We start from the raw sequence: 13,684 nt of genomic DNA on the forward strand, positions 1-13,684 counted from the left end.
CAGGAAGGTTTTTATTTGGGGCTACAGATCAATTCAGGTTCCCCATATGCTCTTATACAACCGGAGGTTATAAATAAATACATTATAAATAGTATGTAAGACATTTTTTCATTATTACTTGTTGGGGCCTCGTTGTAAGATTTAAATATTTAAAAAAATTATTAAAGCAAACATAAAAACAGGATGTTATTCAAATACAATGTGTAGAATAGAATAAAAATCTAAACAAGGTACCAAAACCCTGAAAAAGCTCTGTTTTAGTGCCCTTTAAAATTAAGGGCACTAAAAAAGAGTGCCTGTGGATGAGCATTCAGTTCCCTCAATGAGCATGAGGTCACAGCCAGCAGTCCTTTGATAAGATGACCCGCTAACACGCTCTTAATGGACCATTAGAGGACCGGCGGATGGTTGCTGTGGACATCGAGGTCAGCCATCTTTTTACCCTGTAAAAGTCTCCATGCTCTCCTTTGTACGACCAGCTTTTGTTTAATGTGGAATCAGCAGCAGTGCAGTGTTGTTACTGTCAGGCTACACAGGGTCAGCTCTTATTGGGGAAGCTATGTTGTACTGTATGTGTGTGTAGCCTGTACCGGCAAATTAGGCAACATTAGGCAAACAGTGCTAAGGGGAAAAATTTGAAACCACCAGTCATTTTTGGTCCAGTTTAACCTATCCACCAATCCACAGATTTACTATTTCGTCCATTAGGACTTTCATTCTTTACTCACACACGTGTGGTATTTAAAATGTTGTCTACAGTGTAGTTCTTGATGACTCTGATGAAAGGCACAGCCTCACCAGGAAAAACGTGAGGTTTGGTGGGTACAAACAACCTCGACCTGATGATGATGCTAGATGAAAACTCAGAGTATCACCAGCAGTGTTGGGATTCCCTCTGAGGAAAATCTAACAATAGCTATACAGCTGTTTCACTCAAACCCACAAATATGAACCTTGAGTCAGGGAATCATCAACGTGAAACAGCCTCATCTCCTAGGAACCATGAATGGATACCTTATTGATCTTTCTATCTGCGTGTCTGTGTGTGTTTGTGTGTGTGTTCACCATGCAGTCAGACTACTACTACCAGTACACAGAGTGCGACAGCACAGGGTCACGATGGAGGGTCGCCATCCCTGTGCATCCAGGCTCCTGCTCAGATCTTCCTCCTCCAACCAGAGGCACTGAATGCTGTGAGTACCACCACAGTGTGTGTGTGTGTGTGTGTGCACATGCCAACACAACCTCTCTGTTCCCTCAGCCTTCTCATGCCCGGCTGGGAAGTTTTTGGAGATGTCCACACAGCAGTGCACGCCGTGTGCGGCCGGTTCTTATTCTTTGGGCAGCGGCCTTCGTTTTGACCAATGGGACGCCATCCCTGCGGGCTTCACCAGCTTGGCCAGCTTCCTCGACACCGGGCCGAATGGAGAGGACATTCAGGCCTGTAAAAGGTGGCGCACACAGCATTACCATTACCATGGAGATGGGTATTCATGTATTATTGAATATATAACAAGATGGAGTATGCTGCCGCTGTGTTTTGCTCTCGTTGCAGCTCATCGTGGACGCCGCAGGGCGTGTATCTGGAGTCCAACCGTGACGAGTGCACGGTGTCCCTGGTTTATGCCGTACATCTGGAAAAACAGGGCTCTGTCTCCTTCACCTACCAGTACCCCGACAACAACATCTTCTTTGAGTTCTATGTAAGCACCTGTAACTAAAATAGTAAATAAAACCAAGAGTAGCCGTGTTTTATTTGATTTATTGACAATTTAGATGATTAGTGATTGTAAATTGGTTGTAGAAGACTACCCGTGTGCAGTGTGCTCAGCTTCTCGCCCAGCTTGGTTAAAGTTTTTCGTAACTTGTGTTGCTCGTAAACTATTTCCTTGAGAGTTTTGTGAAAAATTTTGGTCCAAATCACTAATTTTTTATATGAGATAAGATGAGAATTTCTCATAATTACAGTAGCAAAATGAATAGAGCACCAATAAAAAATAAACTATAATAATACTACACAATAACAGAGTACACTCCACAAAGTAGAAATAAATAAATTTAAACATAAATATGATTCATTCTGTTTATGCTACTAAAAAACTTACATGCAAGACCTTTAAAATCTTGCTATGAAAGAAGACATTTTTAATTATTCTTATATTGGTTAATGAATAATGAAGGTAGTCAGGAGGCGGCTGAGCTTACATTTGCGCAGAGAAACAGTTATACTGCAGGTATTTCTTAGCAGTTGAGTTTTCAGTTTGTATGAGCTTGACTTGTTTTTAAGCCTATGTCATACAGATGAAATGTAGTGCTTTAAAAAGTCAAACACAAGGCTGTGCAAGTTTATTCAATTTATACTCTGGGTGTAGCATTTGTCCATATCCACAGTGAATTTAATAGAAGGTAAATGTTGAAGAAGAGTCATTTTTGTTTGTTTGTATGGATAATAACCTCTGCGTTAACTTGTTCTCAGGTCCAGAATGAGCAATGCCAGGAAATGGCTCAGACTGACGATCAGAAATGGATAAAAGTCACCAACAATGGAGAATGGGACACACACACGGTGAGCACGTGTTTCTGCCTGTGTGTGCAAGCTGCTGCAGTATCATGTGATGTGTGGCTCACTGTATCCACCTTTGCCTCAGGTGAGCCTGAAGTCTGGTACCAACATCCTGTACTGGAGAACCACTGGGATACTGGTGGGGGGGAAGATGGTCAAGCCTGTGCTGCTGAAGAACATCCAAATAGAAGGTAAAACTTGACCTCCAGCTCACGGTCGGATGCTTTTTGCAGGTGTGTGTATACTTAAAGCGTCTCCACACTTTTGTCCAGGTGTCGCCTACACATCCGAGTGTTTCCCGTGCCGACCCGGGTGGTTCAGGTCGACCCCCGGCTCCTCATCCTGCCAGCCCTGCCCCAGCAACACTTACTCTGTGAAAGGGGCGTCCTCCTGTACGCCCTGCCCCGAACACCACTACTCACGTACGTACAGGACACCCAACAGCACCACAACAAACAGTGTTTACATTATTTCAGTCATAATATAAACAGTGTAAGCTCTCTCTCTCATGTTTGACATGGTGAACTTACAGTAATAATAAGCTTGCATATTTCTTGATAGGAGACGGGTAAGTCTTTCACCTTAGGAAACACCTTCCCTCATAATAATAATAGATTCGTTTAGTTTTAGCACCTCGTTGGTCTCTGCTGATGCTCATCCTGCCTCTGTGTTTGCCTCCTCTCTCAGACGAGGGATGGGCTGAATGTAAGGTGAAGCCGCCGTGCTCGGAGAAGGATTACTTCCAGATCCACAAAGCCTGTGACAGCGACGGGAAGGTCAGCAGCGCTTGCATGTTTCATATTTCTCTCTCTCTCTCTCTCTCTCTCTCTCTCTCTCTCACACACACACACACACACAATGACCTTTTTAAATACACAATGACAGATATGCATATAAACACGCCCTGTGTCGCACTCATATGCAAAGTCAACAAGGAAAAACCAGAGCGAGTGTATATGTGTGTGTGGGTGTGTGTACCATGTTTATATATCTTTGTGGGGACCAAAAATTGGAATGCTACTATACTTGTGGGGACCATCAGTCCCATATGGGGACAAAATTCCCATCCCCAGAATTTTGAGACTCAAAATGTGGTTTTAATGTCAGGGTTATAATCAGGTTATAGTTAGGTTTAGGCTAAAGGTTAGGCATTATTTTAAACGACTAGAGGAAAGCATTATGTCAATTAGATGTCCTCACTAAGATATGAAAACAAGTGTGTGTGTGTGTGTGTGTGTGTGTGTGTGTGTGTGGTACTGCAACTGTCAGTTTAATATTTGTACAATAATTATCCATTTTCAGAAGTTAAAGCGAACCACTGAATTCACAAGAACATTTTGATCTCTTTGTGAAGCAGAATTAATTTGTGCCAGACTTAAATCCCTCTTTCGCATAGCACCTGTCGGCCAGGCGTACTTAACATCAATATTTAATTTAAATTGCATTTATGCTGCACCAAAAAACAACAGCAGACGTTTTATATTGTAAGGTAAAGACCCAACAACATAAAAAAATTAACCCCAACAATCAGATGCTTGGTGACAGTGGGAATGAAAAGCTCACTTTTAGCAGGAAGAAGCCTTTGGGGAAACCAGGCTGGGTTCTGTGAACATATTTAATATGAAATACATCAATGAAGAAACCATCTGCTACATCTGTGCTGTAATGTTTTGTGTGCTGATCATCAAGCTTACTTTCATCCTTTAAATGCTTCTTAAAGACATATTTTTATAAGCTGGCTTCCTCCATGCCTGATCATTTTTGTATTTATTTTAGATTTGTCTTTAATTGAACTGCTTTAATAATAACTTTCTTTATTCCTCACTTTTAATCTTTTTGTGCAGCTGGTATTCCTGTACCTAAAATGGTTTCACCTTTTAAATGTTTTACTTACTTTTTGTTTCCTCTCTCATCTCGTTTATTATTTATTATTATTTTTATTTACTTTGTCACATATTTCTAACACTGCCTGTCACGTGATATGTACAGCACTCAAATTTTTTACACTGTACATATGAAAAACCGTGATCGTTTCACACAGAAAGACAGATGTGATTAAAATTTAGCATTAAAAGTGTTCGACAGCTCACTTAGTGTTGTATCAAAAGCAGGTAAAGTCTCTCAGTGTGATAAACAACCCATGAACACTCAGAGTCAGCCTGAGAGGCAGCATGCCGACCGGCTTGTGTAGAAGTGCAACTTGTTACAGGGCAGTAAAAAAAATCTCACCTTTCTTTTTTTAAGGTGTTTGTTTTTGCTTGAGCGGAGTGAATTTCCTGCTTTAAACCTGCTTTGTTACAGACGCAGGTGCTGTATCGTTGGGTGGAGCCAAAAATCTGCGTGGAGAACATCACGGGAGCCATGGAGCTGCCGGCAACAGGCCAGAGAGAGCCCTGCCCTCCCTGCAACCCCGGCTACTACAACAGCAACGACTCCACCTGCCTGCCCTGCCCACCTGGAGCGCACTCAGACGGCACCTACGGTAAACCTACTCACGCCTGTCTTTACCGGCCTCACCCTGGTGTTGATAAACTTTAAATTTGTTTTCATCAAACTAAACATCTTTATCTTTTCCACTGCTTTGTGTTCATACGAGAGCTGGTTAGTGATACTTATAAATGCTATAGAAAAGCATCTAAGGTATAAATATAATAAGTATAATAATGCATATAGAATTTAAAGAAGCAGTACTCAAATTAAATACAGGTAAAAAACTAAAAATGAGTTTAAAGCAGTACATAACAAACATTTACAAAGCAATAAATAAATGCATGTAAAGAGATGTGGCATGCTGTAAACTGCGGCAAACATACTATAACTAATAAAAACAATTACAACAGTCATACAACTTGTACACTTAAGCTGGATCCTGTACTTGCAAATGAATTCTCTGCTAATAAAAACCAAGGTTCATTATATTCCTTCATTATTCTCCATTCAAAGGCTGAACTTCCTCCCAGCAGTTTAAAAAGCCTCTCCATCTGCTTATATAACGATCACCTCTGTCCATCATTATGAGATGAATTTGTTTAAGATCGACCCGGCTGAAAAGATTGTACAAACACAATTTTGTACCCAGGAGGTAAATGTCATTGACGTGTCTAAACAGCTTTTATGTGATCTTTGCGTGTGTGTATGTATGTGTGTGTGTGCCAGCGTGTGCACAGTGCCCTGCAGGTACCGAGCCGGTGTTGGGTTACGAGTATAAATGGTGGAACGTGCTGCCTTCCAACATGAAGACTTCCTGTTTCAACGTGGGCAATTCCAAATGTGACGACATGAATGGTGAGCACATGGATGCCTTACACGTTAGTAGATATATTTATAACAATACTTTGTTTATGTAACACCTTTAGCTGCAGACTTTACAAAGCACTTTGACAGAAAAGTAAAAGCAGAAAATGTAAAATATAAATTTTATGGTAAATGACAGTAAAATTTACATGAAAAAAATGTAAAAACAGTAAAGGAAACTACAACACTAGCCATACCCCATGAATGTAATCACTAAGAGCAAATGGAGAGCTGACAGTGCTCCCAACAAAATCCAGTTTAAAATGAGTCTGAATGAACACGTCTGGGTGGAAAATGGGCTTTGTGTTGAGCTTGAGTTGCGAGCTGAAATCACCTGCACCCACTTTTTACCCATTACTGCTGTGCTAATTGTGGATAATGTTGTAAAATAACCTCTCATATGCTGTCATGGAGAATTACGGAGGTGTAATACGAGTGCATCGCGCCTGTTGCTCCACAGGATGGGAGGTGGCGGGAGATCACATTCGCAGCGGAGCGGGAAGTTCGGATAATGACTATCTTATCCTCAGCTTGCATGTCCCCGGCTTCAAGTAAGTGTGTGTGTGTGTTTATGTACAGAGAAGAAACCAGCCTGTCCTAATGATGACAAACAGGATCTGTGTGTTACTAAATGCGAGCTTGTGTTTGTGTTTGGTGGCAGGGTCCCAGCCTCGCTTTCAGGGATGACCGGCAGCGAGTTTGGCCGGATAACCTTTGTGTTCGAGACCATCTGCTCAGCCGACTGCGAGCTCTACTTCATGATGGTGTGTGCCTCTTTGTGTTCATTTCCACCAGAAGGTGGTAATTAGGTGGCTAACTTCACTGAGTGAGTCAGAATGGTCACGTCTCATCACCGAGGTCTGGTATATAACGGTGTTCTGCGTGTTACTGCTCAGTTATCAAACCCTTTCTTTTTGTGTTTTATTGGCACGCCCCCTGCAGGACGTGAACAGGAAGAGCACCACAGTGGTGGAGTCCTGGGAGGGCAGTAAGGGGAAGCAGTCGTACTCGCACAGCATGACCAGAAACGCCTCCGTCACGTACACGTGGGCCTTCCAGAGGACTAACCATGCTCTAGATGTGAGTGATTTTTAGTCGTGTGATTTTTATTCATGGCGTCAGCTGTTAAAGCAACGTTATTAAGGCCCTGCCGAGGGTGAGGCTGTCTCAGATATCTCAAGATATCCAACAAGAAATTGTGGTGGCATATTTATGTCTATAGAACCGTCGTTTTATTGCTGATACGGTGAAGATCTACTCCATCAACTTGACGAACGTGATTGACGGGGTGGCGTCAGCGTGCCGTGCCTGCGCTCTGGTACCTCAGAACTCCCAGCGTGCCGGCTCCTCTTGCGTTCCCTGCCCAGCTGGTTTTTACATCGACAGAGACACCAACCGATGCCAGGAGTGTCCCCCCAACACACACCTGGCCGGGCGACAAACCTACGGCCAGGATGCGTGTGTCGCGTGTGGACCAGGAAGTATCAGTAACAAGGTGGGAGACCTGCAGTCATGTTACCTCATTCTGGATCATCGTGTTTTAGTACTTTTATCCAGTTAAGAGAGATCATGTTTTTCCTTTTTCTTTCAGGAACACTCCCGGTGCTACAGCGACTGCTCCTTCACCCACACGCTGAACAACCGCACCCTAACCTTTGACCTCAGCGCCCTGAGCGATGTGGCCTCGCTGACCATCGGGCCGAGTTTCACCTCTAAAGGCACAAAATACCTTCATCTGTTCAACATTAGCCTGTGTGGCCACGGGGTAATTGACCTGCTTTCTGCTTACATCAGCCTCAAAAACACCTCAGAGATCAGCCTGTGAAGGAAACGTATTTAAAAATTATTTAAATGTTCTCTTGTCCTTTTAATCTTTCACCTGTGTTTTATTGAATGTTTTATGTGTGAGGGATTTAAGAACTGAGTTTCCTTGTCTTGTATAAAGTCATCTAAATTCTTGTGATCTAAAAACCAAACTGAGAATTAATTTTTAATGGTGGATATATTGTATATTTGACCATGAGATGGGATGTCCATGTCCACATCTCGTTATGATGTAAAGTGGTGAAAAATAGACGTGAAAATAATCCGACTTTAGAGATATTATATGCTGACAGATTAATTTTGGTGCTGGCTGCAGGGGAAGAGAGCTGCTGTCTGCACCGATAACGTCACCGACGTGTCCAACAAAGACGACCAGAGCGACGCAGCTCAGTTCGTGAACTCAGTGGACAGCTTCATCTGTCAGTCGACCATAATCCCATCGGATGGGCGGGGCTTCAGGATGGCCATTTCCTCGCAATCCATCAGCCTTGCTGACACTTTTATTGGTAAGGACTTAAACAGGACTTCCTGAGGCCTCACTTTCAATCACCGCCAAGCTTCTTCATATACATACCTGGGAATTTCTCTTGGGATTTAATTACATTTTTTAAGTCTAGTTATCATATGGAATCAAGTCCCATCAGTGGATGGTGTCTATTTGTAAAGCCTTAACTGACCAATCAGGTTGGATTAAGAGAATTCTGACGTTTCACTATAAGAAAAACTAATGGAAACAATTTGTGAAACAGATTTATTTGGGACTAACTTGTGAGCGCCCCCTGCTGTACCCCTGGGTGAACAGTTTTAATTGGGTTGGATCACCCAGATTGGTGCTGGTTGAATAGCGTCATGCAGTTTTGTGATAATCGGCTGGTAAAAACCGCCCTGATGTCTCTCGTCTTTGTTTTTTCAGGAGCGACAGTAGACACCATTCTCAATGGTGTGAACGCCGAACCAGATCTTTTCCCGGAAAACTCACAGGATGTTCCCGACATCAATTTCTTCTACAGGTAAAAAGAAAAAAGAAAGCTGGAAGCAGCAGTCAAATATTTTTGTTGTGTTCAAGTCCCAGATGTGTGTTTGTGTTCCTTCAGGTCAACGCAGGTGACGGCATCATGTGATCAGGGTCGGAGTTCAGTCATTACCGTTCGCTGTAACCCAGAGAAGTCTGAGCGAGGAGAGCTCTCCGTGCCCAGGTAGTTGCACGTCAGTTAAAGTGTGATTTCTATATAGATTTGATGCTTATTTTTATACTTTGATAACAAAAACAGTCAATAACTAATAGGTAACAAATGTACTACTCTTAGCAGCTCTATAACTGATCTGTGTGTTCGTGCAGCTCCTGTCCAGCAGGAACATGTGATGGATGCACGTTTCACTTCCTGTGGGAGAGTGCCAGCGCTTGTCCACGATGCACTGAGGACGACTACCACCAGATAGAGGGAGCTTGCAAGGGAGGCGTCCAGGTAACTCACACCTTGCCTCATCTTTCCCAGCATTTTTCAGCCCTCACTACGTACAACATGATTTTTTGCAGGAAAAAATAAAAACAAAACACTTTTAAACTTTTATGGTTTAGCCAAAACCAGTTTTAATTAAGTTTTAATGGAACAAACAGATTTATAACCTGAGAAAACACAATAATCAGTAATGGAAATCCCCTCATCTCAACAGGAAACTCTATATGTGTGGAATGAGCCCAAATTGTGCACCAAAGGAGTGTCTCTGCCTCCTCGGAGCTCCTCCCCGTGTGAGGCCATCGCTCTGTGGCTTAAGGTCGGCGTTGGAGGCGGGGCCTTTGTGGCCGTGCTGCTCATCTCCCTCACCTGCTATTTCTGGAAGAAAAACAAGAGGTAATAAGAGGCACCCTAACAGCAGGCCAATGTGCTCATTAAGATCACACCAAATTGTTATTAGTGGTCAGAGTTGTTTGTCTGTGACAGCAAATTCTTCACCCTGAAGGCACCGATGACAGTTTTAATGGCCAGCGTTGTAAATCAGTGAATCGTAAACATATTGCAGACTGAAATCAAAAATCTGTTTGTAACCCTTTATGGTTACTATCATCTTGAATGTATTTTAAAGGCTAGCAGAATTTGAGAACATGCTTGTGTATGAAAAGAAATAATCTGTCTTTATTATCACCGTAATTGTGACCTCTCGTATCTGTCTGTGCAAATACAGCACACTAAATGTTTGCGTATCATGTGATTAAGGTCACTGTAACAGTGATTTAACAGTGATTCATTTTTTTTATAAAGAAATTGAATGAAATATTATTCTAGACATAAGACAAATATTTATAGTTATAGCACAGCCTGCAATCAAGGGTGCAATCCTCATGTTGTCACGGTTAGCAGAGCAAACTTTGTGGAATTATTAAAGGACCCAAGATGTAGGCACTACTGATGTGAGGGAGCTTTATTTATGGTGAGTGAACATACAACAAAGGCGAGGATGGCGAAAGCAGAACTGAGAAAACCTAAACTGGGAAAACTAAGCGAAAACAAACCTGAAACCTTGAAACATGAAACGGAGATGCAGGGAGACGCAGAAAGATACCGGGACACCACACAGGATGACGGAGGGAGATACTAACAACTAGTATCTGCCTCTGTTAGACAACTAACAGAGGCAGACACAACGGAGGGAGCACAGAATAAACACTGGGAAACCAAATAACAAAACCTAAAAACTAGAACTCAGGAAGTACTACAAAACTAGGGAGCTAGAAATACTAGGACAGAAACCAAAACACAAACAGTCACAATTCATAATAAAATCAAAAGTAAAAGTACAAAAACCAAAAACTGGGTCACCGTCCCAGGACCGTGACACGTATTTTACCTTACATCATGAATTCATTTGTAGATAGAGTCTTCACAATAAGGTTTAAAAATGTATACTGGAAATACTTTTCAGTAATGCGTAGCTAATTTTAAGTAATGTTTAAGTAACTTTAACTAATGTTTAAGTAAGTTCCACTATTGAATTTTCCTTTTATATTACATATAAAAATGTAATAAGGGCTGGTCTCCCCTTCCTGCTTAGAAGAAAAAATAAACACCAGCAAATGCCGCAGGGCATACACCCAAATTATGCGCTACTTAATATCACTAACAGTATAATTTTTGTATTACTTCCTTATTCTTGTGTATCCAATGCTAAGTATTTCTACGACTATATAATTACATTGCAATTTCAGATTGAATATATGGAAATTACTTTTAATTCTAGATTAATTGCACTTCTGGGGCTTTCTTATAGTGTTACGAAAAAGAAAAATCACACAAATATTTCCAGAAAAATTACACTTAACAAAAGAAAGAAGAACAAAAATATTTTCAGTTAAGTGAGAGTGTTAAGTTAAGTGTTAACAATATCCCACAAAGGAAATTGTTTTAATATTACGCTTTTAAAATGATCAACATTTGACATCAGTGTAAAAAAAAGAAAAGAAAAGAAAAGAAAAGCAGCTCTGTGAGGTATGAGTAACTGGGCATGAAGGGGGTGACTGAGTACATAAGGGGTGTGATTTTCTCCAGAAAGCTGAGTCAAATAGATGTCACAATAATGGAAAGAATTTCTGGTTAAAAATACACAGACTCGTACCAGATGCTGTCTGATGTTAAATGATACATTGCCTGATTGTGATTCACACCCTGTGGTCTGTGGCCAGGCTGGAGTACAAGTACTCTCGTCTGGTAATGTCTGCCAACAAAGAGTGTGAGCTGCCAGCTGCAGACAGCTGTGGCCTGGCTGAAGGAGAGGAGCCCGATGACGATGTGGTCTACGCCCAGAAACCCTCGCTGCTGGGGAAACTGCGTGCCATTGCCAACAAGGTGTGCATTAGGTTAATTTTACTTCACGTGTAAAGATTTACCATCTGCATGTCAATTTGCCCTGCAGTTTAATTTATATCACCATTACCCCTGCAGATAAGAAAATGCAGCCCTTGGTGCATATGTACGTTCTTTAATTTGATGTATCACTTGCTAAAGTCCACTTTTTAACAATAAAATCAATCCAATGAGCCCATAAAGTCATCAGAAAAGTGTTCACTGAGGTCACAGGGTGACATAGACTTCTAGACTTCCACACAGCCCAAAGTCATTTTTTGCCCTCTCCTCTGTCTCTTTGATTTCACACATAACATTTCTAATATGTGCGTCTCAGCAGGAGGATGGAGAGAGCAGCGAGTCTGTGCAGTTGAAATCCTCACAGTCTGATCGATGGGTCCTGGGTTAAACTGATGCCAGCAGAGGAAGAGCGAGGCTGGGCTTACACAACAGAGGAACAGTCTGTTAGCAATGGTCTCGCTGTCCACCTCCCTACGTGTCTCTTATAACCTCCTTCATTGTGGGGGGACCTCTACACACCCCAGTTTGAGGACAGTATGGACAATGGCTTTAACTCTTCCACCCTGGAATACACAGGAAGCTCCTGCTTTATCACTATGGATGCTCAACAGCAGTTACTGAGAGAGGAAAACATGCTTTTAATGTTTGGGTTTTTTTGTATATTTTGTAATTTAATTTGGTATTTTCTGTTAAGAGTCACGTATTTATATTGATGTTATGATGTCAAACCTTTATTAAAGTTCTCTTTGGCTTTGGGGATTTCTGCGTGGATGTTTGGGGTTCACATACAAGCATTAATTATATGACATCATCATCCACCCACTCTGCCTCCTTAACAGACACCTGTTATATTTAAAGTAGGCTGAGGTCAAACACCTTTAACACGTTATACCTTTGTAATTGAGAGTGAAGGTTAAAAGCTTGTTTTTATTGTATTGCTGACTTAAGGCCATACTTTTATTATGAGCTTGGTACATGGGTATTATAAATGATAAAGATGGATGTAGCCAGCTTGGTGTTCTTCGGTTCAGTGTTATTTATATCACCACAGCAGTCACCTCAAGGTGCTTTATATTGTACGGTAGAGAGCTTAAAATAATGCAGTTAAAAGTCCAGCAATCAGGCAACCTCCTATGAGCAAGGAAGTGTTACTGATGTCACAGAGTGAGGACAGTTGATGGCAGGAAGTGTCTCTGCAGTCAGAGGAGTCACCCGCATTTGGCTGTTAGAAAAAATACACTTTTTAAAAATCTGCGCAGAATTTTTTTATTATTATTATCAATCATGTTTTGATGGTGTGCTTGTTGATAGGAGTGTACAGGGCTAAACTGATTAGACAATGCTTCACAGTGAAAATGATTAAAGACCAAAAGCATACTACAAAAGCAACCCAAGACTTTCTCAGGGCAAAGAAATTAGATATTTTTAAATGGCTAAGTCACTCACCTGCATCCTCCAACACAGCATGCTCTTCAGTTAGTGAAGACACAACTGAAGGCAGAGACAACCCACAAACAAGCAGCAGCTGCAGTGAAGGCCTCGCAAAGGAAACACAGCATTTGATGATATCCAGGGCTTCTAATCTTCAGGCTGTCACTGATTGCAATGGGCTTTCACTGTTTTTGAAAATGTGGGACTGTGCTATGTTTCTGTTAAACCTTTGAATTAAAGATGAATGTTTGCACCTCGGTCTCACTGTGATGCGTTTAATGACCATTTAAATTCCACTGTGGTGGTACGGAGGCGAAATAACAACGAGTGAGTCATGTCCAAAACCCTATGTAGCTATATACATACATATATATATTTTTTTTTTAAACTGTATGTATAACTTAACTCAGTATAAACGTCTTGCACTATTAAATAGTGTTAATCAGCATGGAAATATTTTAAAATATAAATTGATATCTGGTCGTTCATACTCCGTATTGTTTGCTATTAGTATGTTGCAGTACCGCTGTTGGCCGCTAGGTGAAACAAAACTGTCATCACTGCTCTTTTGGGCTTCAACTCTGTCGATAAAACCGTGGGATTTAGCCATGATAGGAAACTATGTGAACTATTCTAACACTCATATTTACCCAGCCGGGGTCTTTGACCGGCTCACTATCTTCCCTTCCCCCGAAAGTCACGCCTCCAGTCC

At 41.6% G+C, this 13,684-nt stretch overlaps 1 protein-coding gene across 4 annotated transcripts in view; it reads left to right on the forward strand.

The window, feature by feature from the left end:
• LOC116325430 (endosome/lysosome-associated apoptosis and autophagy regulator family member 2-like) overlaps positions 1 to 12,979 on the forward strand; it is a 79,405-nt gene extending 66,426 nt beyond the window's left edge. For 2 of the 4 annotated variants that reach the window (XM_039601246.1, XM_031746310.2), the window contains exons 2-22: positions 1,073 to 1,193; positions 1,262 to 1,451; positions 1,556 to 1,703; positions 2,477 to 2,566; positions 2,649 to 2,754; positions 2,836 to 2,985; positions 3,251 to 3,339; positions 4,865 to 5,045; positions 5,720 to 5,848; positions 6,318 to 6,408; positions 6,519 to 6,621; positions 6,800 to 6,937; positions 7,080 to 7,352; positions 7,449 to 7,622; positions 7,998 to 8,187; positions 8,595 to 8,691; positions 8,776 to 8,877; positions 9,021 to 9,147; positions 9,356 to 9,534; positions 11,361 to 11,523; positions 11,858 to 12,979. In XM_039601246.1, coding sequence (XP_039457180.1) covers positions 1,073 to 1,193; positions 1,262 to 1,451; positions 1,556 to 1,703; positions 2,477 to 2,566; positions 2,649 to 2,754; positions 2,836 to 2,985; positions 3,251 to 3,339; positions 4,865 to 5,045; positions 5,720 to 5,848; positions 6,318 to 6,408; positions 6,519 to 6,621; positions 6,800 to 6,937; positions 7,080 to 7,352; positions 7,449 to 7,622; positions 7,998 to 8,187; positions 8,595 to 8,691; positions 8,776 to 8,877; positions 9,021 to 9,147; positions 9,356 to 9,534; positions 11,361 to 11,523; positions 11,858 to 11,929 — 2,913 coding nt within the window. In that variant the 3' untranslated portion in view covers positions 11,930 to 12,979. Of the gene's footprint in view, positions 1 to 383; positions 426 to 1,072; positions 1,194 to 1,261; positions 1,452 to 1,555; positions 1,704 to 2,476; positions 2,567 to 2,648; positions 2,755 to 2,835; positions 2,986 to 3,250; positions 3,340 to 4,864; positions 5,046 to 5,719; positions 5,849 to 6,317; positions 6,409 to 6,518; positions 6,622 to 6,799; positions 6,938 to 7,079; positions 7,353 to 7,448; positions 7,623 to 7,997; positions 8,188 to 8,594; positions 8,692 to 8,775; positions 8,878 to 9,020; positions 9,148 to 9,355; positions 9,535 to 11,360; positions 11,524 to 11,857 lie in introns of those variants that run through there. The other 2 variants (XM_039601247.1, XM_031746311.2) reach the window with 2 other exon arrangements.
• Positions 12,980 to 13,684: the final 705 nt, after the last annotated feature.

Source organism: Oreochromis aureus, linkage group 17 (genome assembly GCF_013358895.1).
Source record: "Oreochromis aureus strain Israel breed Guangdong linkage group 17, ZZ_aureus, whole genome shotgun sequence".
NCBI lineage: Eukaryota > Metazoa > Chordata > Actinopteri > Cichliformes > Cichlidae > Oreochromis > Oreochromis aureus.